Genomic DNA, 25,567 nt, shown 5'->3' with positions numbered 1-25,567 from the left:
GTCACTCTAATTGGAACTCAATCCATGGATCACTGAGTATCTTCTAGAAGAGAAATAGAGATACTTAGGTTGGAGACTTAGACCTGATGTCCCACACCTGCATAAAGCGGTAGCTTTGCTAAGTGATCTCTGAAGCCTTACTACTCACAGTGTGATTGGTGGTCAACCAGCAGCACCAACATCACTCGAAAGCTTGTTAGAAAGGCAGAATCCCCCAAAGACCTCTAAGTTGTATCTGCCATTCCTCAGAGGCAGCTAATTTGTGCCTTCCATATTATGTGCTGCAAAGGAAACGCTTCCCAGCAGTTGCCGTGGTGTTGCCTCAAAGCAAGAGCGCCATAGGTTATGAACTGTCACAGGGCTTTAAATGCAGACTTTGAGAGAGATGCTAACATTTCCATACAGGAAGGGCAGAATGTTTTGCCTTTTTTTTTTTTTTTATACTAGGTCTAGTCAGCCAAAGAAATCTATCTTTAAAAGTCCAGCAACACATGGAGGGATAGATGAAAATCAATATCAAATCCCTCTTCACTTCCCAAGCAACTATTAATAAACCCTCTCAACTTTCAATGTGTCTATCCCCATGAGATGTTGGAGTGGAAGGAATATGGGGCTTGGAATCTCAGCGTTCCTGCCCTGCTCACTTTCTGTCCCCTACCTCTCCATCTGCATTTTCCCTTTGTTACAGAGTAATGACAAAGAACAAATTAGATGTGGCCTCTAAGATACTTTTAAACCCACAATACAAGGGGCCATTTACAAGAGGCTATTTGATAAAGGAACCAAATTGCCCCTTCCTCAGTGCACTCAGAAATCGCTCTGGAATGCTAAACTGCATAGCTGAACACGTATTTGCAAGCTGTTATTTTCCAAACTCACCTCTTCTCTTTCTAATTCACTTGGTTTTTCATATCTTCATTACAAGGCCCATCTATATGGTGCTATGCAGATTATGAAGCTTGTATTCAAATCTCACTCAACTTCACTGTCAGATGTAACCCATTGTATAAGAAGAAAAACTGATGCAGAGAGAGATTCGCTAATTTGTCCAAACTCACACTACCAGAAAGTGACAAAGTAGATACTTGAGCCAGGAGGATTACTGAGGTGCTGCCCAAAGCTCTTCATACACACTCCTTTCCCTCTTAAGCCTGTCTTGCCCAACCAAACTCTCACTGATACTTGAGATGCCTTTGCAAAAACACTCTCCCATTTAAAGTGCTACTACTAATCAGGTGTAAGATTTCCCTGCAGGTCTTTGGCCAATTTGCCCTGAGATCCATTTGTGCCCTTCCCCAGAGCTGCAGCGGCAGGGCTGATACCTGCAGGATGCATTTCCCAAGCTGCCTGGACAGTTGGCCCCTGGCTCACTCCCACCGATGAGAGGCAGAGGCAATGGAGTGAGGGTGGGAGAAGGGAGAAGCCATGGTATTTCTCTATCTCTGAGCCTAGGGCAGGATCCCCCCATCCTTCAATGTCTTAGGCTTGTCATGATTCCAGCTCCTACCAGGAGTCCCTGGGCCCTGGACTTCAAGACTCTATCTCTTGTGTCTCCATCTATAACTACCAGTTTCTTGCTATTGCTACTCTTTGGATTGTCTTACCATTTCCCATGTGGCTTCTCAGCTCTTCCCACCATCTGCATAACAAATGACCCACATTAAAGTCTTTCTATGTAAATTACTTCGTGTTGTTCCTATTTCCCAGCTCAACCCAAACAGATAAAATCCCTTTTCTCAATTTTATACATTTGTATGTGGGTTTGGATGAAAGTAAGAAATAATTAAAATTAACTGACTGCCCACCAAATATGTCCTAGTGCTAGGCACTTTTATACATACTGTATATTTTAGTCCTCAAAATAGAATCGTAAGAAGTATTAGTATTATTTTCATTTTACAAAGAAACAAAATATCAAAAATGTGAGGTGACTTGCCCAAGGATACAGAACCACTAAGTGGAAGAGTTAAGATTGTAAAGTAGGCCACTTTTTCCTCTTTATCAGTCACAAGCTGGGACTCCATCTTGAACAAATAGTAGAGATGGGGTTGTTGTAAATAGCAAAGAGTTTGTAGCACAAATAACTTGTAATATTTTTATAAGCATTGAATTCCACAGGGAGACAGCAGAAACATATAGCATGTAATTTATACAAGCTTTAATATCCAAAACTGCCATGGAGAAGCTGAGGCAGTAAAGAAAGCCTGGATTCTGCCTGAGGCCAGCTGTCTTAGTCTGCTCAGGCTGCCATGACAAAGTACCACAGATGGAAGGGCTTAAACAACAGACGTTTATCTCTCACAGTTCTGGAGGCTGGGAAGTCCAAGATCAAGGTGTTAGCCTGCTCTGGTTTGGATAAAGGTTCTCTTCCTGACTTGCAGTGGCCACCTCCTTACTATAGAGCCTCGCATGGCATCCTAGAGAGAGGAAGCTCTCTCTGGTGTGTCTTCCTCTTCTTACAAGGACACTAATCCCATCAGGAGGGCTCCACCCTCATGACATCACCTAAACCTAAATATGTCCTTAAGATCCCACCTCCTCATATTATAATATTAGGGATTAAAGCTTCAATTTGTGAATTTAGGGGAAGGGGGCACAAGCATTCAATCCATAAAACTGACTCATGCTTTATAAGCAGTATTAATTTTTTCTGATTAGTAATCATTTGATGTAAAAAAAAAGGAAGAATAAATAAAATTATAAATTGCATACAGACCTCTGTATTGTGATTCCACAAAATCAAAAAAGAACATATATTAGATCACAATCATTTGTATTCATTTCTCTAGTTATAGGCTAGAATATTTTTTTGCATGTTATTATTACAAATAATCTTCCATTTAGAAAAATATCCCCCTGCACTCTACTGTAAAGAGCACTGAAGTAAGTCTCAGAAGTACTGATTTAGAGTCCATTCCTTAAGTTACTGGCTGTATGACCTTGAGACAGTTGTTTCGGCCATCTAAGGCTCAAATTTCTCCTCTAAAAATAGGAATAATTATATTTTGTCTACCTCCTGCAATGGGTCATTTTGGGAATAAAAAAAGCATAATGTTGACAAATTTTGAAAAATATAAATTGCTATACAAGCATAAAGTATGTTTATTAAAGTACATTTACATTCATTATTGCGTTTTTATCCTCAAAGCAATCTGCCACAAGTACTTTTCCTTATCAGCAAAATGCATGAATATGAAAAAAGTTAAATGTGAAGAACAATTTTGCAAAATCTTTGCAAATATAGTCAAAATTATCTCCATTTTCTTCTGCCATTACAAATGATAACCTTCACAACTGATGAACTTCCCAGGCATTTCAGCTACTTATACTTAGGGCATTTTCCTGTCCATCCCAGCCGCCCAGCAAGAGAATGCCAACACGGGGGGGCAAATTCACTTAAGCAAAGGGAATTGAGAATTGAAATTGTGATCAGGTGAGTTGTTACAAAGTATAATTTTACCATCTTATATGATGATTTTAGGTATTCATCAGACATTTTTGAACATTGGCCTTAATATTATAAAGTTATCCCTCTTCTCTTCATATTGCAGGGTCTTATGAAGAAAGAAGCAACTTGAAACAGAAAAAAAGACCGTGGAATTCATTACATTTAATCTAAGATCTAATTTCTAATGACTAGGTCTTACTTTTATGGAATTTTTTTTAAAAGCAGCTAGTGTCTGAGCAGCAAAAGGGACTGTTTGTCTTGTGAACTCACAAATACTAGCTTTTGTAGGAAACATGAGCCTCCGGGAGATGTGTTAAGGAAGTAGACTTCCTTCCTCTCTGATCTTCAACACTCATTTAATCTTACAAGCATCCAACACATACTTGTAAGTGCCTGGCACTGAGCAGGGTGCTGAGGATACAGATCAAACAACATTCATGCATTAAAATATCTCCGCCCACCAACCCCATCTCCACCCCCATGGCACTTACCTCCCACCAGGTACAATGCTTTGGGACAGGCAGCATTTGCTTTGAGCATCAGTCCTGATAGTGCTGCCAACTTCCTTTCTGACCTTCCTCAGGTTACTTTTCTTTTTCCTCTCAACTTACAGAAATGTGATATTGCAAGTAGGTGAAAAAAGAGGAAACAAAGATTGATAAGGAGAAGGGGTTCACTGCATTCTATCCAATGCTCCAATAGAGGTTCATATAAATTTGAGGTTTTGGAATCAAGAGGGATTCATGGAAATACCTTTCATTTTAAAGGCTGTGCAAACCTGGAGTTCATGTTCAATCAGGGCTGACTTCCAGCTGCTTCATAACGATTTTAACGCTGCGACAGAGCAAAGCGTCTTCCTATTTTCAATACTAGCAATTTGGTTCAAGCATGATCTCAACCACTTTAAGCTTTGATATTTCTAGCCACCTCTTATGCTGTATTTTCTCTTAATGCCACCAATCATGTGTGAAATTCTGTTGCAAAACTAATCTTTGTGGGAATTGATATGTAATGGCTTCTTTAAAGAGAGACAGACAGAAAGAGAGAGGGCAGGGACTATGACCTTTGTTGTTTCTTGACATGTTTTTCATAGTGCAATACAAATGGAAACATCACTTTCTCAAGGTCAAAGCAGAGCTAGGTTTCTGCTTATACAAGCATCATGCTTTCTTAAGCAGGAAAAGCCTTGAAAATTATCCTTATGACTTAATTTTTAAAATCTCTAATGTATATTATGGTTGCTAAACTTGAAAGCCAGCTGTGCTCAAAAAACACTTTAATATCCATTTTATTAAATCAATACTTAATGTGTTACATTTCAAATGATGTTAAAAGATACAGGAATACATAAAGGCTGTGAATGAAGTATAATATTGGGGATCTACCTAACAAGGCACTACTTGACATTCCAGTGTTACACACACACACACACACACACACACACACACACACACACACACTAACCAACACATTTTGTCTTATCAAGGGAGGTTTCAGTCAAAAGCAGCTGTGACCAAATCTTCTAGAATGGAAGTCAGAAACCAATAATTTAAATTTTTCATTTGTTTTTTGGAACAATTATGCCACCCACAAAAGGGTAACTTTGCAAGTCATCATTATCTCATGAATTTTGGAATGTATCCCTTAAATAAACCCATCTCATTTCCATATAATTACAACAACTAAGGAAGTCTTTTAAAAAATTAGCTCGAAATTTAAGAAGTGATAAGGAATATGTGTTACTCATATATTGATCAAATTTGGAATTTGGCTTCTTAAAATAATAACTTCCTTAAAAATTGTAAAAGAGAACAGTCTTGAGGAAGAAACATTTATGGTTTTTGAAGTTCTCTTAGAATTCAGGTTTTTTCATGGTGTCCTTTCCAATAGTATTCACCTGTTACATTTTCTATCCCTGTTAGGTAGTAATTTATTGCATGCCATTTAGATTCATTTGTAATAAAACATAATAATGGTAATGACTCCAAACTTTAAAAGGAGGAATTTGGACATAGAAGTTCCTTCCTGAATAATTCTCTCCACTTGTCAGCCTCAGTAAGATAGAAACACCTCCTGAGAATTTAGAAAGACTCTAGTGGACCTAATTCCCCATAACAGATCGCTCAGTACAAACTAATTAGAAGGAGTTAAATGTAACTACACCGAAAACACTAAAAAAGAAGAATGTTTTTCTCTGCTGCTTGCTGCTTTCTGATCATTGCCTTGCTCATAACCTTGCCGTTTAACTGTTTTTCCAACACACTGCTTTGGAGGTGAACTTGATGGTCCAGCCACAACCCAAAAGTGTAAATGCTGACTTGAGAATGTTCTAAGCATCCCAGAGGAAAAACAAAAGTCCTTGCTAAGACTATGTCCAAACGTGTCTATTATAGGCAAGGAAATAGAGTTCTGGTCTAGAATTTTTCTACTATATTTGTTTTTCTAGTTGTTATATCAAAAGCTTCCTCAATGAAGTATTTATTATTATGATAGGCATACCACTAAGTATTTTTCTTAGGCATTTTAAAGAAGACAGTTGATCCACAATTAACACCAAGGTGAACTTGAATGGTTTATTCACACTCTCTAAATTTTGCCTGCCGTTTTCTCTAGGTTAACAGTAACATTTAGAGTGAGCTCTAATATTTGTCTGTCTGCTCATTTGCTTAAAGTATATCATTTCATTTTTCAGGAGTATTCTCATGAAGCAATCCCCAGCCCCTTCTTGGCTGTAAGCTCACCATAGTCTCCATCTAGTTGACTCAGGCCTGAAAGCATACTGATTTTCAGCCACTCAGAATTTCCTCCTTACCACCAGCTTCCTATTTTCTTTCCCTGTGACAAAGGGTGAGACATGGCACCTCTCTGGCCAACCATCAGGAATCTGTGTGGTTGACATGACCACTGGCAACGACTCACCACTCCAGCAGTGGAGAAATGTGTCGAGCCAGATGGAAAGGGGGGAGATGATTCAAACATACGGCACTTAGAGCTGGATACAGTGCACAGCTACAACCTTCTGCCAGAGGCTGAGCAACTGCGCGACACACTCAAGCACAGAACCTGGCCTTCATACCAGCACACTCCTCTTAACCAAACCGTAACCCGGCAGCTGAGTCCATTGTACTGACAACCACCCGCAGCCTTTCTTCCTTAATCTGGGAAGAAGTCTCCCAGCTGCTCTGCTTTTATTTCTGAATAAATTATTAATGGCTATTCATCCTTGGCACGTGTAATTTTTAACTATCTAAAATACTGATGGGGGTGGGAGGGTAACTTCATAAGTATTTATTATTTTCCCTTGCTTTTACAGTAAATCCCATCCAGGTTGCTGACTGCAATTTTTCCTGCTTCTTTCTCCCGTGTGACTCTTACATTTAACTCCAAGTAATGAATGCAAGGTCCAAGATCGATAGAATAAGTAACAAAAGTATCCACGGTGACTGAACAGCAAACTCTTAAATCGCTGAGCAGGAAGTGCAAAGGAACAATTATTGAAAACACTGCACTAAAATCTCAGTAGAAGATAAGAGCAAGCTTTAAGTCATTAAAAGGGTCCATTAGTCTTGCAAGCCTGAGACAGCACACTCAAAACATGAGCTATTCTTGAGAACCGGCAATATTACATATTCCACCAACTTGCACACATGCATCTGACTCCAGCTGAGCCAGGACAGGGCCCAACTGTCCAGTTTGGAACGGAAAGGAGGCTTAAAGAGAAGCAGGTAGGCTGGGGCAGCCAATTCGGGCAGTGATTGTTTAGTTATATTTGAAGGGGGGCGTGCAACACTAACAAATCAGATTATTTATAAGGGAAGTTAATATCTTGCTTTCATATCAATTCACCCCGTACCACAGCATCACCATGCTCTTCATCACTCTCTGCTGGGGACACAAATAAAAGACTTCTGATACCTCTAACCCATTTCCACAAATCACCGGGAAAGCCCAAGAATCCAGTACTGCTTTCCCTTTGTCCCTGTTCTCCCTGACTTGATAAACTATGTGCAGCCAAAAAATGAAGAAAAAAGTAGTGGTCAACCAATTTGAAAAATGAAAGCATTGTTTTGAAAAACTACCTGAAATTGCTGAAATTTTGCATACACACAAATATACATACACATGTCTATATATATGTGTATGTACACACTTATACATATACATAGTCTTAAAAATTTGCAGGCATGAGAATGCTACTGAAAAATTTAACATGCCTGGGGTGTATTGCTCAATTCTTTTTGCCCTAGCTCTCGTTCCATGCATTTTATTAGAGACAGGTGGGCTCTCAGAGTTCTGGATGTCTAACAGCTTTAGCAAGGGGCTGCGTAGCATAACCTGAAAGAAACAGCATTCCTGAATACACACGATTTCCTCTGGGAATAGAAAAACATTTCTCATGCTGAAATTATGGTGAGACGGAACCATGCTCATGACACAGAGAACAACTTTAGCCTTGCCTTTCAAAGAAAAGAGTTTCATTTGAAGTAAGTAGGACATCACATTTTAATATGTACTATTAAAAACTTGCATTATACAACGAAACTAATTACCCTGTGAATCACCCTGCTTTACAAGAAGGCTGCACTAGCATACAGTTAATAATATGAGTTAGTCCTATGAATATTTCTCCAATAGCCACACAATAATCCAGTATATCACGGGTGGCCTTTGACCAGTAGTTTTAGACTATACCGCTGTTCTCATTAGCCCTACTTCCTCACCACAATCACATAAAAATTGTTGCAAGAGGCTGAAAACTTAAATTGTAATCTATCTCACCATCCCTCAATATCATTACTGATGCTGAAATTTTATTTTGACAAAAGACATTATCTTTACAAGCTTTTCCATTTATCAAAAATATATTCATAATAAACACTTTTATTAGTGGCCAATAACAAGCTTACCACCTCCATCACTACACTCTGGAAAGAGGTGGTGTTTAACTCTGGATTCTGCTTAAATTTGGCTATAAATGAGGATTGTTTCTTCCAAATCAATTTTGGTTATTTTAAGACTTCTTTTCTAATATGACACATATTATAGGGAAATCAAAACTGCTGTCAAGACAACTACAGGCATTTAGCTTTTGCAACTTGGGTTCCTTCCATACTTTCTTGAATGTTTCAAAGGCTCAGGAAAACAAAACAAAGCAAATAGTACACACAGAAAATACATGCCCAACAAACTAATAGTGCCCCAACCTAAGTTTACCTAAATACTTCTTTAATCTGAAAGAAGACTCCAGATTCAATATTTAAAGCAAACCAAGAAATCACCCCGAACATTTGCATCTTAGATACATTCCCTTGCCCCTCTCCAGTTGTTCTCACAAACCTTTTAATAGAAAGATGCCGTTAAATGATGATGCCGGATGGGACTTAGAGAAGGAAAGCATAACTTCAGGGAGGAGGAAAGGATATTCAGTCCTTATCCTTGGCTTCTTCTTTTTTAGTGAAGGGGCTTTGCCTTCTCTCCTAGCAGTAAGCTGCAGCGTTACAGTGCAAATATACAGCTTTGAGCCCCCTTCCAGTGCTCAGCTGCTAGCCCAGATCTAAGCCTCAACATGCTTTCTGAAAATGCAGGCAGCCCAGCTGAAAACCTAAGTGAGGTTTCCACCTTGGCACAAAACTAAACTGCACAAAATATGTAACAGTTCCGAGACCTCTAAAGGTTTAAAATAATGTGCATTTTGTGCTAGGCTGCTGCTAGCGAGATGGAGCACTGCGATGGTATGGGGGAGTGTTCTCAGCTGCTCAACCACTGCTCGCTAGAGAATGTTTTCCTTTCCTGCCTCAGAACTAGGAAAAAACCCAGTGCTTATTGAAACTCTCATATTGACTCAGCTTTCACAGCATCCATAGTATAGGAACTTTGTTTCACATTCCATTAAGTTAGCTCATGACTTCCCACGCTGCACCATTTCTCCTCCTTCACCTAGCTAAAAAGGCCAACTTCATTCTAACAAATCAACGCAAAGTTTGCCCTCCCTCCACCCCTGTCTCTTTTCTTTTGCAACTTAAACTCATCCATAGCTAATTAACAACCTCAATGGTAGCACAAAGGAAGCTTTGAAGGCTGCACCAGCTTGGTTTTCCAGTTGCCAACTGGAGGTAGGTTTAATGCAATATATTTTTGCAGCTTAAAGATTTTTTTTTAAGGGCTTGTCTGCACTGATGAAGAGCCGGGCACCCCCAAATTACATCATCAGAGTGAACACTCACCAAAATACATTATGTTTCTCATTAATCAGACAGCTGAAACCCCACCGCGGCGTCTTCTGCATTAGCTCGCACCCAAGGCTGACACGCCGAGCAGAGCCGTTTCATGCTACATTCGGTGGAAACGTCCCCGGCGTGGAGAGCAGGGAGCGCCAAGCTTGCCTCCTCCGCGGGATGAGCGCCTTGCAGGCTGCCTTTCCGAGGCTAAGATCCCCGGCGGCTGGAGCGTGCGCTGGGGCTGCCTGCTGCACTGCCCATCCTTACTGTAATCCGACTCCTCCTTGCGATGTCCTTGCCGCTCCTGTGACATCAGGGCTGAGAGTACTACAAACAGACCCCTCCACCCCACCCCACCCCAGCCCTGGTAAGCAGCCGCTCCATGCGGTGCTCCGATTGCCTGCCTGGACCAACCATGGCTCTCAGGAAGCTTTGACGAGCCCAGAGACTTAGGAAGGGGCGGAGTGAGGGGCGCGGGAGTCTCTCTTAAAGAGAGAAGGGTGTCTGGATCCACATAGGAGCACGCAGGGGAGATTCACTAGTGTGCAAGGGGGGTCAGGGTGAAGGCAAGTTGTGCCATTAACATATAATTAGACACACTTTTCCCCCCGCCCCCCATAAATGCCATTATCGTCGCCAAAATTTAGCCTCCCCTACCAAGTGAAAAAAAACAGTGTGAAGAGGAATGGTGCCTGCCGTGTACTTGCATTCTCTTTGCTGTGGACTTGAGGGTTTGTTGTTGTCCCTGCTTGTGATATTTGTACACAAGAAGAATAAAAGAAGACCTCAAGGGACCAGTGCTAGGGTAATAGAGGTTTTCACTTAGAAGCGATCAGATCACAGAAAGCCAGGAGTTGGTGAAGAGTAATGTTTAATGTCTTGAGTGTTCTCTGAGCTAGGTTAACAGAGAGATGAAAAGAAAAATAACTGCTGATAAAAGTCACCTCCCAGGTTCCTGTGATCTCATTTGCTGCCCCCCTGAGTGGGTCATAAAAAGCACACTGAGCCTGAAATGATCTTTGACCCCCCTAAAGGGGAGAGACATGTAGCCTGAAAGGCAACCAAGACTGTGTCATAATTCAAGTCTGGTCACCAATATAGTACCACATACACACACACAAATACGTGTACACATTGGTATTAAATTTGAGATGAACAGTCAAGAAAAGCAAAGCTTAGCAAAGCCTCTGGCTCCTCCCATGGTACAATGAATTGCAGTCCTTATCTTACATAGAAAAGGATGTTAGAAAGAAATCCCTGAAAGCTGTGCTGATTAATACTTAAATGCTTAGCATGGAAAATAAACCCATACAGCAAGTTCAATTTCCTAAGGACTCATCACTTTGGGACCCAATTTCCCTACTGTACCATTTAAACTTAAAAATTTCTATAAAAATCTATGAGATTAAATCCAAAGATAAACAAAGAACTCTAGCCTATCGGAAGAAAGCAACTGATATATATTTTAATCTTGGCTTTTATAACCCATGTTAGCAAATATTTTTACATTTTGATATAAAAATATTCGATGGTGTTTCCTTAAACAATTCTGTGTCTATCAGTGGGTTTAATGTGTATTGGCATTAGGGGGCTGAGGCTCATAATAACAGCTTACTTTGCAATCTTGCAAAAAAACTTAACCCTATATTCCCCCTCTGTGAAAAGAGTGCTATGACCAATATCCTCTTTCACACTGGACTATAAAGAATTTGGTGACCGCAAACAGGGAATAAAATATAAATCAGAAACATCACAGTGAATCTTAAGACAAATCTAGTGCAAGTCTTTTAAAAAGACTCTTCATTTACAGCAATCTGGAGGAGGGAAATTTAAATAGTAAAGGGTATTTACTTTTTACTCCTTTTTTAAAAAATTTAAAAATAAAACCAATGTTACAGGCAAGTACTGAAGAAAATACTTAAGTGTTTTTCCTTTTGGACAGATGGAAATCGTCCAAAAGTACAATTAATGGCCTTTCCCTCAGGCAAAAGAACCGTCTGTGGTGAAGCTTATTCATGAAGCCTATCAGCTGCCTTGACCTCCTACATGGGCTAGGGGGCACTGTAGTTTAATGTTAGAGTTTTGGGTCCATCTGAGTGCCTGTAGTTGGAAGATGCACGTGTTGAGAGTTGAGTTTAAAATAGGAGATTTGAAACACTAAAGGACTGCCTTAATCATTAATAACACCCTTGCATCTGTATGTCATTTTACAGTTACAAGATAGTTTCACATGTCATCTTTCTTACTAGCAAGTTGAGATACAGAAAGGTGATTATCGATGTCACAAATAAAGAAGCTGAGGCTCAGAGATGTTAAGCAACTTTCTCAATGATGTGGTTAGTAAAGAGCAGTTGTCTTACTATTTGTGGTTGAGTTTATGTTAGAATCTTCTAACAGGTTTCTTTATTGAAATAAATGTGTAGTTTATAATGGCTCAGATAAAGGTCTTCCCTGATAAAATAACATCACTGCCTGTTCCAAAAACAGATATATCTCTAGGATCATGAATATATAGGCAGAGAATATTTGGTAATAGAACATGCCAACCTCTGCCTAGTCGATAGAGGATTATACCCCAAAGAGCAGTGTGTAGCCTCTGAGAAAGTATGGCATCCTAGAAGCAACTGAGTGTTATATCCATACAATAGAATTCTGTTCAACCAAAAAAAGGAGGATGCCCTCTTTAATTAAGGTGTGTGTGTGCCCCCTATCCTCTCAATTAAGAAATATTAATTTCTGTAATATAGAGGCCTCAGATAGAAACTTGTTTATCTCTGGATGGAAAACAAGTGATTTTTGTTTTAATTTTATACTTTTTCATGTTTTACCTAAAACTATTTGTATATATTATATTTACTAAGAAAAAATGCAAATATTTTACTATGAACAGCATCTCCCTAATCCCCTCATCCTCCCATTTTATTCTCTATTTCTATGGGTTTGACCATCTTTACACGCCATATATAAGTGAAATCATGTGCTATTTGTCTTTCCGTGCCTGATTTATTTCACTTAACGTAATGTCCTTCAGGTTTATCGATGTTGTCACAAATGACAGGATTTTCTTCTTTTTTAAGGCCGAATATTATTCCATTGTGTATATATGCCACATCTTCATTATCCACTCACCCATTGATGGACATAGGATTGAAGACATCTCTTTGACATGCTTTTTCTTTTCTCTGGAGACAAAGTCTTGCTTTGTCCCCGAGGCTGGAGTACAGTGGTGAGATCATAGCTCACTGCAGCCTCGAACTCCTGGATTCAAGCAATCCTCCTGCTTCAGCCCCCCGAGTAGCTGGGCCTACAGTTGAACACTACCATACTATTTTTTAAAATATATATTTAAAAAATATATATTATTTTTTAAATATATATATATATTGTGGAGACAAGTTCTTGGTATGTTGCCCAAGCTGGTCTCAAACTCCTGGCCTCAAGTGATCCTCCCTCCTCAACGTCCCAAAGTGCTGGGATTACAGGCATGAACCACCAGGCCCGACCCTATTTTTTATTTTGAAGCATAACATCCAAAGGAAGCTACAGCTGATGTTTTGCTAGACAGAGGTTTGGAAACATGCCAGCTGTGCCTGAGAGATACTCTTATGTGTCATCTCAAGGGATGACTTAGCAGATTCCAGGGAAGAACCTCCTTCACCTTTATCTGTATCTAAGAAACTCTGAGAACGTGTGAGCTTCTGAAGGGGAATTTGGTCAGTTGATCTGGGGCAAGCCATGGCATCAACCTGCTTGCCAGATAAAAATATGCCTTTCACTATTAAAACAAAGGATGCCTTCAAACTAGTTACATATTTTGAATTTAAACATTGTGGATAGGTGAAAATTCCAGATAGCTGCCTGCCCTGATCCCTCATCTCATTCAATTCTTGCTCAAAGTGAGGTTTGTCAAAGTGTAGTCATTCACTCTCCCTTTTTCTAGTTTTAAACTGCCTTTGTCCCTCCCCTGGTATTTCCTAACCTCCTTCTATCTCTTAATTTTCTCCATAGAAATTATGATCATCTGACACACTATTGTAGGCATCCACTTATTTTGAGCTCCTCTCACTGGAATATAATCTCAAAGAGGGAAGGGATTTTTGTGTGTTCAATGCTGCAGCTACAGTCTTTATAAGGGCACCTGCCACTTGTTGCTATACAGTAAATATTGGTGAGTGAGTGAATGAATGAGTGAATGAATGAATAAGCATATTAAGTACAGCTGTATTGTGTGTAAGACATCATGCTTTTCTATGTGCCTGAAGTCACTTTTTTGAGGTTGATGGTATTTTGTGCAAGTGTTTTCACAAATTGAATTTGTCCATGCTTAGCAGCAGCTGTTCTTGAATTCCATGCAATACAGATGCCAGGTGGTACTGCAGGCCACAGTTTGTGAGCGTGTTTGTCCTTTCAAATCTCATAACTATATGCAGAAGTGATTTAGCATGGAGTTAGCATAGTCCAGTTGTGTTTTCCATTGCCTTCCTCTTGCCTTCAGTTTAGCCTGCCTTTATCTGTTGTCTATATTGCAGCAATGGAATTTTATTCAATGTTCCTAACATCCAGGTTTGCCAAAGTCCAAGCCATTAAGTACATGGTTGTCTTTTTAGAAAAAGATATGATCACATCATTCTCTTGCTCAATACTCTTCACTGCCTCTGCATTTCACCTACCAGGGTATACAAGTCCTTTCACAACCAGGCCCCTATTAAGTTGCCCATTCGTGAATACTTTATCCTTCATACTCTTCATTCCAACCCTAATGTATGACTACAATTCCCCTGAGGACTCTATTCCCTCTTACCTGCTCTCTCTACCAAGGCACTTCCAATTCAGTCTTTGGGTCTCTGTTCAAATATTATATCTTCTGAGAACACTTTTCTAACCACAAGACTAAATGAGGCACTGCTTATATTTTTTTATATGGCACACTATACTAATTCTTATTCTAGCATTTCAATGTGGGAATTTGCCTGTACTTGTCTGTCACCCACATGAAAGAGGATGTTCGTTTTTATCTCCATAACCTAATACAAATCATTCATTTAATGAATGAATTCATTATCTATTAATTCATTCAACATTTTTGAATAAATTTAATATCTTACGAATGCCTGTGATGTGCCAGGCACTGTTCTAGGTGTTGGATAAAGAACCCTACAGAAATGCAAAGGGTAAAGGAGAGACGTGCTTTGTGGGTACCAGGAGGAACAGCAAGGCTACTATGCTAGAGTAATGAAGGGAAAACTAAGAGCTGAAGTCAAATAGACAACATGGAGCCAAACTCAGTACCATTTTATAGGCCATTAATAGGATTTAGACTTGTAGAATGACTTGTATGATATGCCTTTGGAGTAACATTATTTGACATACTTAAACAGGTTCTCTATGACTCATATGTGGAGAATGGACCAAAGAGAGCAAGGACAGATGCAAGGTGATAAGTTAGGAAGCCTCTGTAATAATCTAGAAAAGAGACTGAGACTTGGACCAGGGTAAAAGCAGTGGCGGTGGTAAAAAGTGGCCAGATTCTGTACATATGCCAGAATGGGTCAGTAGAATCTCCTGATGAGCTGGATAGGCAATGGAAGAAAAAAATATAATGGATTATTTAAGATTTGAGGGCTGAGCAACTGAAGGGATGGAATTTCCACTAACTGATGTGGAGAAGACTGTGGAAGAACTTGCTTGGGAAGGGGTTAGAAGGTGGTCATGGTGGGGCATATTTAGTTTGAGGTTCCTATTATACTCAAGTGGAAATATTCCATAGCAGTTTGGCTATATTGGTCTGGAGCCCAGAGTAGATGTTTGAGCTTCATATTGAAATCTGAAAATCATCATTTTATAGATGGCAATTAAATTTGTTGGATTAGATGATATTGTCAAGGGAACATAGAAGAAAAAAGGAGAAGAGGGTCAACATTGAGCCCTGGGACATTCTAAGAGCAAGAGAACAAGTGTGTGAATATTTAGTGATTGAATATTTGTTGAAAGCATAATAACTTGTTGAATGCATATTTCTTGACATATGAATGACATGTGCTGGAAGGCTATTTATTTTAAGCCTGAATTTGCCTCCAATATGTCACCACCCAATGTCAAAACAGTTTGAAAAGTGAAGAAATAATTTGTCTATATGAGAATAAATGCCTGATTCAATTGATCTGTATAGTGCTTTAATCAGAATTTTTTAGATTGTGTAGATACTGCCATAAACTCATAAATCATTTTTATTCTTAGATTCTCACTTGATGTTTCCATGTAAATTAAATGCCTGGGGACATTAGGGAAAATTAATTGCCTACAAAAAAAGAAATGCTAACACTCTGATAAAAATAAAAACCCTGTGAATACCATAATATTCCAAAATTCTACCTCTCTGGATTTCACTGACTTTAGAGATACATCATAAATCCCTTTTATATGTGGCCCTGTCTATTCTGATAGCAAGTTAATAGAGACTTTTTTTAAATAATATTTAGCAACTGGCATTGGGAGCCCTCCCATAAATCTTACCTTGGAGCTGGTTGTGATGTAGGAATGTTTATTCATTCAAAAAATAGTTTTTGAGTACTCCTGTGCCAAATACTATTCTAGGTGCTAAAAGTATATCAATTAAATTATAGAAATCTCTGTATACATGGAGCTTACATTCTAGGATTTTCTAATTTCAACTTATCCAGTAGGATTTAGAACCTCTTTTACCTTTCTCTCATATAGAAAGGACTTAAAGCATCCTTTATCTCATTCATTCATTGGTTATAGTTTATTGTTTCTCTCCCTTCAATAGAATGGATACGAAGGCAGACACATGCCCACTATATTCATGCTATATCCAGTGCCCCAAACACTGTCTAAAACATGGGAAGTGTGCGATAAATATATGTTGAGTGAATATATCTTTTGAAATCTTCTACCTCTAGATGATGCTCCCTATTGATTCTACTGAGAGTATAAAGTTATGTTCTCCCAGGAATGCCCTTTTCTATTCCCCTTTATTTGTCTCACTAGGTTTATTTACCACCCAAAACTGCTCAGATATTTTATTGTCTAGGATACCTTCCCTGGGCTTATGTCTGACACATATGGTCCTTAAGGGGCTCCCAAACACTCTTCATAGAACCCTATTGCACAGTGTTTATCAGATTTCATTTCAGTGGCCTGTTCAGTTATTGATATCCCTCCAGTAGAATGAAGGCTCTTTGGAGTCACAGAAAATGTTAGATAAATGTTAATTCCTTGAATGTTTTAACATACCCCAGAACATAGCAGAAATGTATCCAAGGGTCATGGCATATTGGCTTAGTGACTGGAATATGACATTAATATCAGGCATTGTCTATGATTTAGGAAGCAGCAATCCTTTCTGTGGATGGAGATAGTAGTCAGAATTACTGGGACAAGGAGGAGTCACAAAGAATAATCTTAGGGTAAGGATAAAAATCCCAGAGTTCTGAATAAAGGCCAGCCAGGAACTAGAAGGTCCATCAGCCATCAGGCAAAAATGGATTAGAAATCTTGTGGGTGGAGCAGGTCAGGAAGCTAATATGGGAGTCAATTACAGAGAATTCAGGGAGAGGGTGATTCAAGGGAAGCTAATCAGACCCCTGGCTGCTCCCATAGGTGGCTTTTATTTGTGCATTCACCTTGATTCATTGATAGTCCTGATTCCCTTATAATAAGAAGCATTACAAACTTCCTTTCTGAAAATTCTCAGATTATCTCTTTCATGTCTCTGATTTTATTTCTCCCCAAAGTCCTTCAGAAAGTTGTGTATATTTTTATCTAGTTTTTTTTTTTTTATGAGGTAGACTCTGGCCTTTTGCTTTATACCTACGAAGATAGTGTCTCCAAAAATAGATGGACACCACATAATTTTGGTAGTTCCAGACTACATAGTTGGTGCCTCACTCATAGGAAGTCTAATCATTATAACCATCATCATCCTTGGCAAAAAAGAATAAAGAAAAAGAGGCAATTATCATTATAACAAATCACCGAACTCGAATGTTGAAGCTTCCTCCCTGTTCCTCAAAGCACTCGGTATCTTAGTTCAGGAAAAGAAGTTTATATACAAAAATTTAAGTAAAAACAAATGTAACAAAGTAACAAATGAATACTCTAGGACATGTATATAATGGTTCTGTAAAAGATAATATTATGATGGGGTTTAGGCAATCCTGGAAAGCTAAAGAGAAGAGGTAAAAATTAAACCCTGTCTTTAATATTGACCCAGATTGATATAGTGCAGAAAAAGCTAACAAATGACATAAAATAAGATTGGGATTGTGAATGATGTGTCTAGGAGACTAAGAGCAAATTAGAGTATTAAAGGGTAAGTTTCTTAAAACATCTGCAAGCAAAGTAAGGTTAGAGAGGAAGACACAGAGGCCATATTGTACGTGATCTCACATTCCAGGTTAAAGGATTTAAATTTTCTTTGACAGATAATGTAGGAACCATTTGCTGAATGAATACATGAATGAACTTCAAAGTGTTTCCAAGGACAGAAATCTAATAATATGCTTCCAAAGACGTTGGTGACACAATAACATAAGTTAATACATCTTGTATAGCAGATTGGAAGATCTTATACACTCCAGAGATTTCCAATTTTTCTTAAAATAAAATTCATTTATGGTTCCCAGGCAGCTATTTGAGAATCAGCCCTCCCAGACCCAGGCCCACAACAGATGTGTTTGCAAACAAAATGAAAGAAGTAAACAGCATTATATTGAATTTCTTCTTTTTGCCTTAAAAAAAGACATTCTTTAAGATAAATTGAATATAGCTCCAGTAAATCTGTATGTTTTAGGTCATGGACATTCCATTTTTATATATACTGTGATAATAACTATATAGAGTGAGCAGAGAGATAGCACAACTGTGCCCCAATGTTCCGAAAATTCACAAAGTAATTGAAAGTGTTTCCAAGTGTGCATAATTCTGTGCCTCCAGTCAAATACAGTAGGTGGAAATTTGTTTGGCTTCCTCTGTCAAAATATCTAAAATACATAAAGGAAATGTGTAATTGGAAAACAAAATATTACAGTTTCAACATTCTTTTAATTATATCTCAATCTCATCTTGGCTTTGCTCAAACATATTAATAATCCGAAGGGCTCATCTCTGATCCTTTCGGTGGATAAAATGACCGGATGTGATTTTTACCCTTGACTCAAAAGTGTCAGTTGTGGAAATCTACAGTATTTGTCACCATGAATACCATTTAACTGCAGCAGTACCCAAAGGAACTCTGCACAGCCACATGTGAATACAACTGGAGGAACTTAATTAATCTTGCTGTCACTTCCATGATGCTTTTCATTAGTTTTGCTGCTATCTGATCAACTGGTCTTTTCTGTGTTGGAAATGCTACCTACAGCTTCTTGTAAAGTATTTTCAAAAGGTAAACAAAGACTCACCTTTGTGATAGAGAGCTTTTTATGCAGACAGACATTGTTACTGTTACTCTAATATGAAGGTAACCCTCATATTTCATATGTAAGATTATAAAATCACAGCAAATGTAAATATCTAGTCCATCTCCAACTGAGAAACTGCTTTAAACTCTATGCACAGATTATGTATTTGAAATAAAAGGTCATACTTTTATTTTTATTCTTTTCATGAAAATTGATGCTTAGTGCACTATCAGGAACAGTACTGACTAAATGTAGACTATAATTCATAAGAAATCTGGACTTTTTCGCTGATCACTGTGGAGATTAGCAAAAGTTGGATTTAGCTGATAGAACAAAGCATGTGATAATTCAATGGTAATATCAGCCCTGTCTGTGAGTGATATGTTTTAAAAGATTGGTTTGATATATGTATATTTTAAATATAATTTTTATTTATATGCAGTCTTTTTATATTATTTTTAAAGTGCTGATCATAGTTTAATTTACTATAAAATGTTGTAATCATTTTATAAAATGTTATCACACTTTAACTCTATGAAAGTCAATTCATACTTATGGGATAGCCATGGAGAACTAAAAAATGAGCTCACCAATAATTCAAGATACTGATGAGGAAATACGAGAAAGTAACATAGCCCCATTCTTCATGTGTGGAAACTAGATTCCAAAATAATCTCTAGTAATTCTTTTTTCCCTGTATTCATACCCCTGTGTAGTCCCTTCCCACACTGAATATGGCTGACCTGTGTGACAATAGGATATTGTGAAATGACTAAATGTGACTTTCATGGTTAGATCCTACAACACGAACTGGTTTTCTTCTCTCTCTTAGATCACACACTCTAGGGAAAAACACCTGCCATGCTATGAGGACACTCAAGAAGCCCTATGAAGAGGTACACTGAAAATTTTAGCCAACAGCCAGCACCAGTCTGCCAATCATGTGAATAAGCTACCTTGGAAGTGGACTCTTTAACCTGTGCCAAGCCTTCAGATACCTGCAACCATGATCAACATTTTAACTGCAGCTTCATGAGAGACCCCAAGTCAGAACCATCCAGCTGAGTAGCTCCCAAATTTCTGACCCACAGAAGCTACATGAGATGATAAATATTTATTGTTGTTTTACACCTCTAAATAGGGGTTAATTTTTTTACACATCAATAGATGGCTAATACATCATGGAACTTTATAGTCTCGTTGTAGCAATGAGATTTCTGTATAATATTATTTAAATTTATGAAAATATGATCTAGAGCTCAGCAGAGATAGGACAGATACAGGGTCTTGGAATCATATATTCCCTTTGGGTTTTAGTTTCCTTATCCATAAAATGATGGTATGAGAATGAATGAGGGACATCCATCAATGCAAGAGCCTATAGAGAGAGATGAGAGAAGGAACACAGCTGATTGGGGTGGGCTCAAAATAGATTTAAAGAGAGTATTAGAGACTTTGGAGAATTAAAGAGGCTGTGTCAAGTATCAAGGGGGTGCTTATTACTTAGCTTCAACTTGCAGTATATCATGAGAGAATGCAGACTCAATGTTGCCAGATTCTTTAATTTTTTTCTAGCATTTGTTTTCTATGGCTAAAAAAATTATCGAAGAGATAAAAACTTTCATGTAACTTGAATTAAAGCCATGGTTGTTTTAAGTTATGATTAAAACAGCTTTTTCTTTTTCTTTAGCATTTTCACAATATCTGTCTGTAAAATACTGCCCAGATCTCCCCAAACTGACAGACTTGCTGCTGAGCTGCTGGGAGCATTGTGGACAGATGTCCTTCAACTGCCAATCCCTTTAGGTCTCTGTTGCCTTGTCGAGGTCTTGTCACTTAGTGGTGGACCGTATCCAGTGATATGGGAGTGAAAGGGCCTGTCCATCTTGGACCAACATGGGGCAACCTGGACAAGTTGGACCATTCAAGCTCTAGAGCATACAAAGCTGCCCATGATCCTACATCACAGCACAACTTCTTCCTCTCCCCATTCCCTTCCTCTCCTCCCATCTGCGGCACTGACCTGGAGCACTCCCTCATAAACGTCCTGCATGCTAATCTCCACCTGAGTCTGCAACACTGTGTGATCAATGCTTAGTGGTATAAATTTAAGTACCAAGTACCTGTAAACAAATTAGATGAATTTCCTAAAGACAAGAATATGTTTACTCCCCCAAAAGCCTTTCATATTGATTGATAATTTAGGAAAAAGCCCACTTTTCTCCAGAAACCTGTGGATTTTGGAATTGATGTGAGGAAAGGCAAGCCCAGAGTTTAAAATGGATGCCCTGGTCCGCATGCTCTGTCTGAGTAACAGTGATGGCTCAGAGCTGTCAGGTCTGCCAGGAGATATTCAATCATCATGCTCTTCTCTTTCGCTTCAACAAAGGTAATCACTCAGCATTTTATCTTTTCTAGAGGTGTCATTACTTTGAAAAGACAATAAAAGTCTCACAAGCGTTTCTATGTAGTAGGAAGTTTTCTCTTCACCTTTGAGAATAAAACTAAAGAAGAGAAAGAGCCTAATTAATTGCAGCATTAAAAAATGCATTAGCTTTGAGGAATGTCCATAATTTTGAAGTTTAAAACTTCTTGGGAAATCCTTTCAAGTGAATAATGTATCATGTGTTTTAGTGCCTATAATATTTAGTACATACCTTTAAAGTTACATTGTCTTAGGTAAATAATGAGACCATTCTCTTGGCTGAAAAATTTTAAAAAAATTATTTCTTGGAAAAATCTGTGATGCAGAGAAATGCGTTCAAGTCTACCCTAAAGAAACTATCAACAATAAGTTTTTCTTAACCTCTGGCTAGAAGTTACCAAGCAGTTTATCATCTATTTTCAAGTCCAGTGCTTAATTTGGTAGATGTTTACATTTTATCATTCATTCACTATTTTAACAAATATTCATCAAACACCCATTCATCAAGTACTGTGCTAGAAGCCAGGGATATAGGAGTGATGGAGATAGATCTTTGGCATCTGAGGCTTACAGTTTTCCAGGGAATGGGGTGCTACAATGAAACATTGATCAATGCCTTCAATGGTCTGTTGAGATGGGCAGAAAAGGAAGGAAAAGATAGATAGTCATGGAAGTTAGAGATGGGGCTTTTGAGAATGTGACATCTAGATCGAAGAGTGAGGTTAATTTAGGATTAGTCAAAGAGAAGAGAAGAGTATCCCAGGCATGGGTGGCACCTTATGCAAGGGCCCAGAAGAAAAAGGAGTATGGATACAGGAGCTAAAAGATATTCAATAAGGAAAGGCAGGGGGGAGTGGTATAGAAGTAGATAGGACAGGTAGCTTGGAGGCAATTATGAACCTGCAGCAAGGATTCGGAAAACCACAAAGGGTTGTCAGGAAGTGACAGGCCTCCTGGTAATAAATTCAAAATGTAGAATAGTTAACTACTAAGTATTCTTTAGAAATAAAGCCCTCATATAACTATATGACTTTCAGATAAGCATATGCAATGATGCTGTAATCTCTGGTATCAGCCACAGTTTTCCTTGCTCAGGTTTTCTGTCATCCAATGAAACTTAGCAAGTAGGAATAAAAAAATATATATTTTTCATAGCTGGGCTTATCTAGCTGGAAATCACCAATTCAACCAGTTTTAGAGTAAATTAGTTTTTTTAGCTGTCATTGGACCTAAGCAACGAATACAAGAATGAAAACTAAACAGTTGGGTATTTGACAATTGACTCAGTTTAGCCTTCAAATGATGGACTCAGTGTGCTGTGTACATTGAATTCTGTGTCACCCACATATTGGCACTGAAATAAACACACACACACAGACACACACACACACACACACACACATGTTTTTATGATTCATGGGAGAAAATGGAAGATGTGACACTTCGATAAAAATACCATGTTGTTATGTTTATATACAAGATGTGGTGTGAGTTTACATTTCTGGCTCCCAAGCTCATTTATTTTTTCAATTGTCGACATCTCTTCTGCCTACAACTTTTTTTTTCCTTTTATTTCAGCATATTATGGGCGTACAGATGTTTAGGTTACGTATGTTGCCCTTGGTCCCCCCCACCAAGTCCGAGTTTCAAATATGTCCATCCTTCGGGTTGCCTACAACTTTTTAAAATAACTTCTGTCCCATTATCGATGGTCCTGTTTTTGAAGATCCTCTAGCACTGAAAAGCATTCTTAGACTGTAATTGCCTATAGTTGCCTCAAGTAAACAAAGTCTTAGATATCTGCAGTGGCCAGAAATATCTTATTTATTCTCTAAAGTTTCAAAATGAGAGTCTTTCTAATCATAGTCATATTTTCACAAAACAAATGGGTTCTTGTGTTTATTTGAGTAATATAAAAGCAGTAGTTTCCAAAAGGTGATGTATGTATAACAACCTCACATGCACTATGTGTGTGTGTGTTTGTGTGTGTTTGTGTGTGTGTGTGTGTGTGTGTGTGTGTGTGTGTGAGAGAGAGAGAGAGAGAGAGAGAGAGAGAGAGAAAGAATGTAAGTGTGTGTGTTTTATAGATTTCACTGTCTTACTTTCCTAGAAATATGAGTAAGGCATCAATATTGATGGGAAATATAGAGAATTTTGATGTATTTCACAGTGGCTGCCAAGCCATCCTCCTCTCTGGTGATATCCCTATTCAACATGAAATATACAGGGCTTACGCACCCCTGGACATAACCGATTTGATTTGGATGGCTTCTGAATGGGATTTTCTGAGACCTATGACTTGTGTGGCCTAGCTTGAAAAAATATTCTGAGGTAATCACGTTTGTACTCAATAACATAAACTGAGAGATGGAGAAGGAACTTGTCAATTGATGATGGGCCCTTGAGCTAGTAGGTCATATAGATGCAAATCATATAGATTCATGTGCAAGATGGATAAACACAGGAAAATAGAAGGAGGAAGAAGCAGAGATTCTCTCAGAAAGAGAGAAAAAGCACCAGGTGGAAAGAGAGGGAAACACATTCTAATAGGTAGGCTTTGGTTATTCAATGATTTGTTTTCACATGCACCTTTTCGATAATCTCGTTTTTCCCCTGAGACAACTTTACTCTTCTTCCAATAATGATATCTTTCATTATCACCTTTGATTAATTGGAAGAGATTGTGAGATACTAGGAAGAGTCATGGTCAAATATTGTATACCAGCCTTTGACTACTTTTCCTAAATAAGAAAAAACAAGATGGCAACATTGAGAAGGGAAAAAAGACGGTAGCCTCGGAGGGGAAAAACGAGTCAGTCATGCTAGGGGAATCCAGGGCATTCAGGAAGTGAACTAATAGTAGTTGTGGGATTAATTCCTTTTCTACAAGGAACAAATAATGGCTTTCAGCTCTTCAGATAAAAGAACTGTTTTCTTCCAGCGTCCATCCTCCACTAATAATTTGTGAAGATTTACAGGAAAATGATAAAAGTTTTTGAATGTTAGTGTTGATAGGTATCCTGTATTTTTTGATAATTGAACTTTTTATTATTAGAGTGATGAAGAGCATTGACTTTTGACACATCAGATGATTTCCTATCTGTTATGGGTGGGATACATTCTTATTGATGTGTTAGAACCTGAAGTAATGACTTCCACTCATGTATTAAGGCATGGTCTGAACTATTTTTAAAGTTGAGTTTGTGTTATAGGGAAAAGTAGAATTGAGGCATGTTATTGGCCATACATAATATGAACTCGTTGATTCTATCCTTTATATCACTTTCTGGTATCTCATTATAAATCTGCTATAAGATGTAAATCTTGAGAAAGATATTGCAGGAGAACAGAGAAAATTTTATTAAATCACTGTGAAAAGTTCACTATGGAAGCCAATTATGGCATGGAGGATAACAGAACTAAGTAGTAAGGACAAGAAAAGTAAGAGAACAAATGAACTTTACAAGAAGGCATTTCAAATGGAGCAAAGGGGGGAATAAGAGGATATAATGAGTTAGAAGGTGGGATAAAGTAGTGGAGATCCTTGAAATCAAGAACACATAGTTAAACTTGTATTTACGAGAAAAATTATTTATAGAAGAACCAATGTACTTGAAAGGATTTGTGGCTATGAGTAAAGAGAACAGCCAGATAAGATTCTATGAATATAAATCTTACTTAATCCAATACTTGACTCAAGTTGTGGGCTCAATGACCATATTCAATGTAACTATCAAATTTAAGATCTTTTCAAATCCAATTCATTCTTATTGTTAATGAAAAGTAGCTAAAGAATGTGTGTACAAATACCCCATACACACACACTCGTGTGCACATTCTAGCTACTTCTATATAAGCCTAAATTGGAACAAAATTTGGTAGCACATATTGTCAGTAGGGAGCCTTACAGAAATTACAATTGTTAGAGAAATACAAGGACAGTGTGTGGCAGCCATCCTTAAATAAGACTGAAGCTACACATATTTCTTAGGTTTGTTTAATCATCCTACAAAATACATTTCTCTTTTTAGCTTGACTCCCTCTTATATCTGAC

General features: G+C 38.2%; 1 protein-coding gene across 1 annotated transcript in view; it reads right to left on the bottom strand.

The window, feature by feature from the left end:
- Positions 1 to 10,100, bottom strand: part of ZNF385D (zinc finger protein 385D) — a 326,722-nt gene extending 316,622 nt beyond the window's left edge. The window contains exon 1 of the mRNA XM_012663586.1: positions 9,673 to 10,100. Coding sequence (XP_012519040.1) covers positions 9,673 to 9,694 — 22 coding nt within the window. The 5' untranslated portion in view covers positions 9,695 to 10,100. The remainder of the gene's footprint in view (positions 1 to 9,672) is intronic.
- Between the last annotated feature and the right edge of the window lie 15,467 nt (positions 10,101 to 25,567).

Source organism: Propithecus coquereli, unplaced genomic scaffold (assembly GCF_000956105.1).
Source record: "Propithecus coquereli isolate 6110/MARCELLA unplaced genomic scaffold, Pcoq_1.0 Scaffold12, whole genome shotgun sequence".
NCBI classification, from domain to species: Eukaryota; Metazoa; Chordata; class Mammalia; order Primates; family Indriidae; genus Propithecus; species Propithecus coquereli.
The sequence above is the reverse complement of the archived record's forward strand: the minus strand, read 5'-3'. Positions and strand labels throughout refer to the sequence as shown.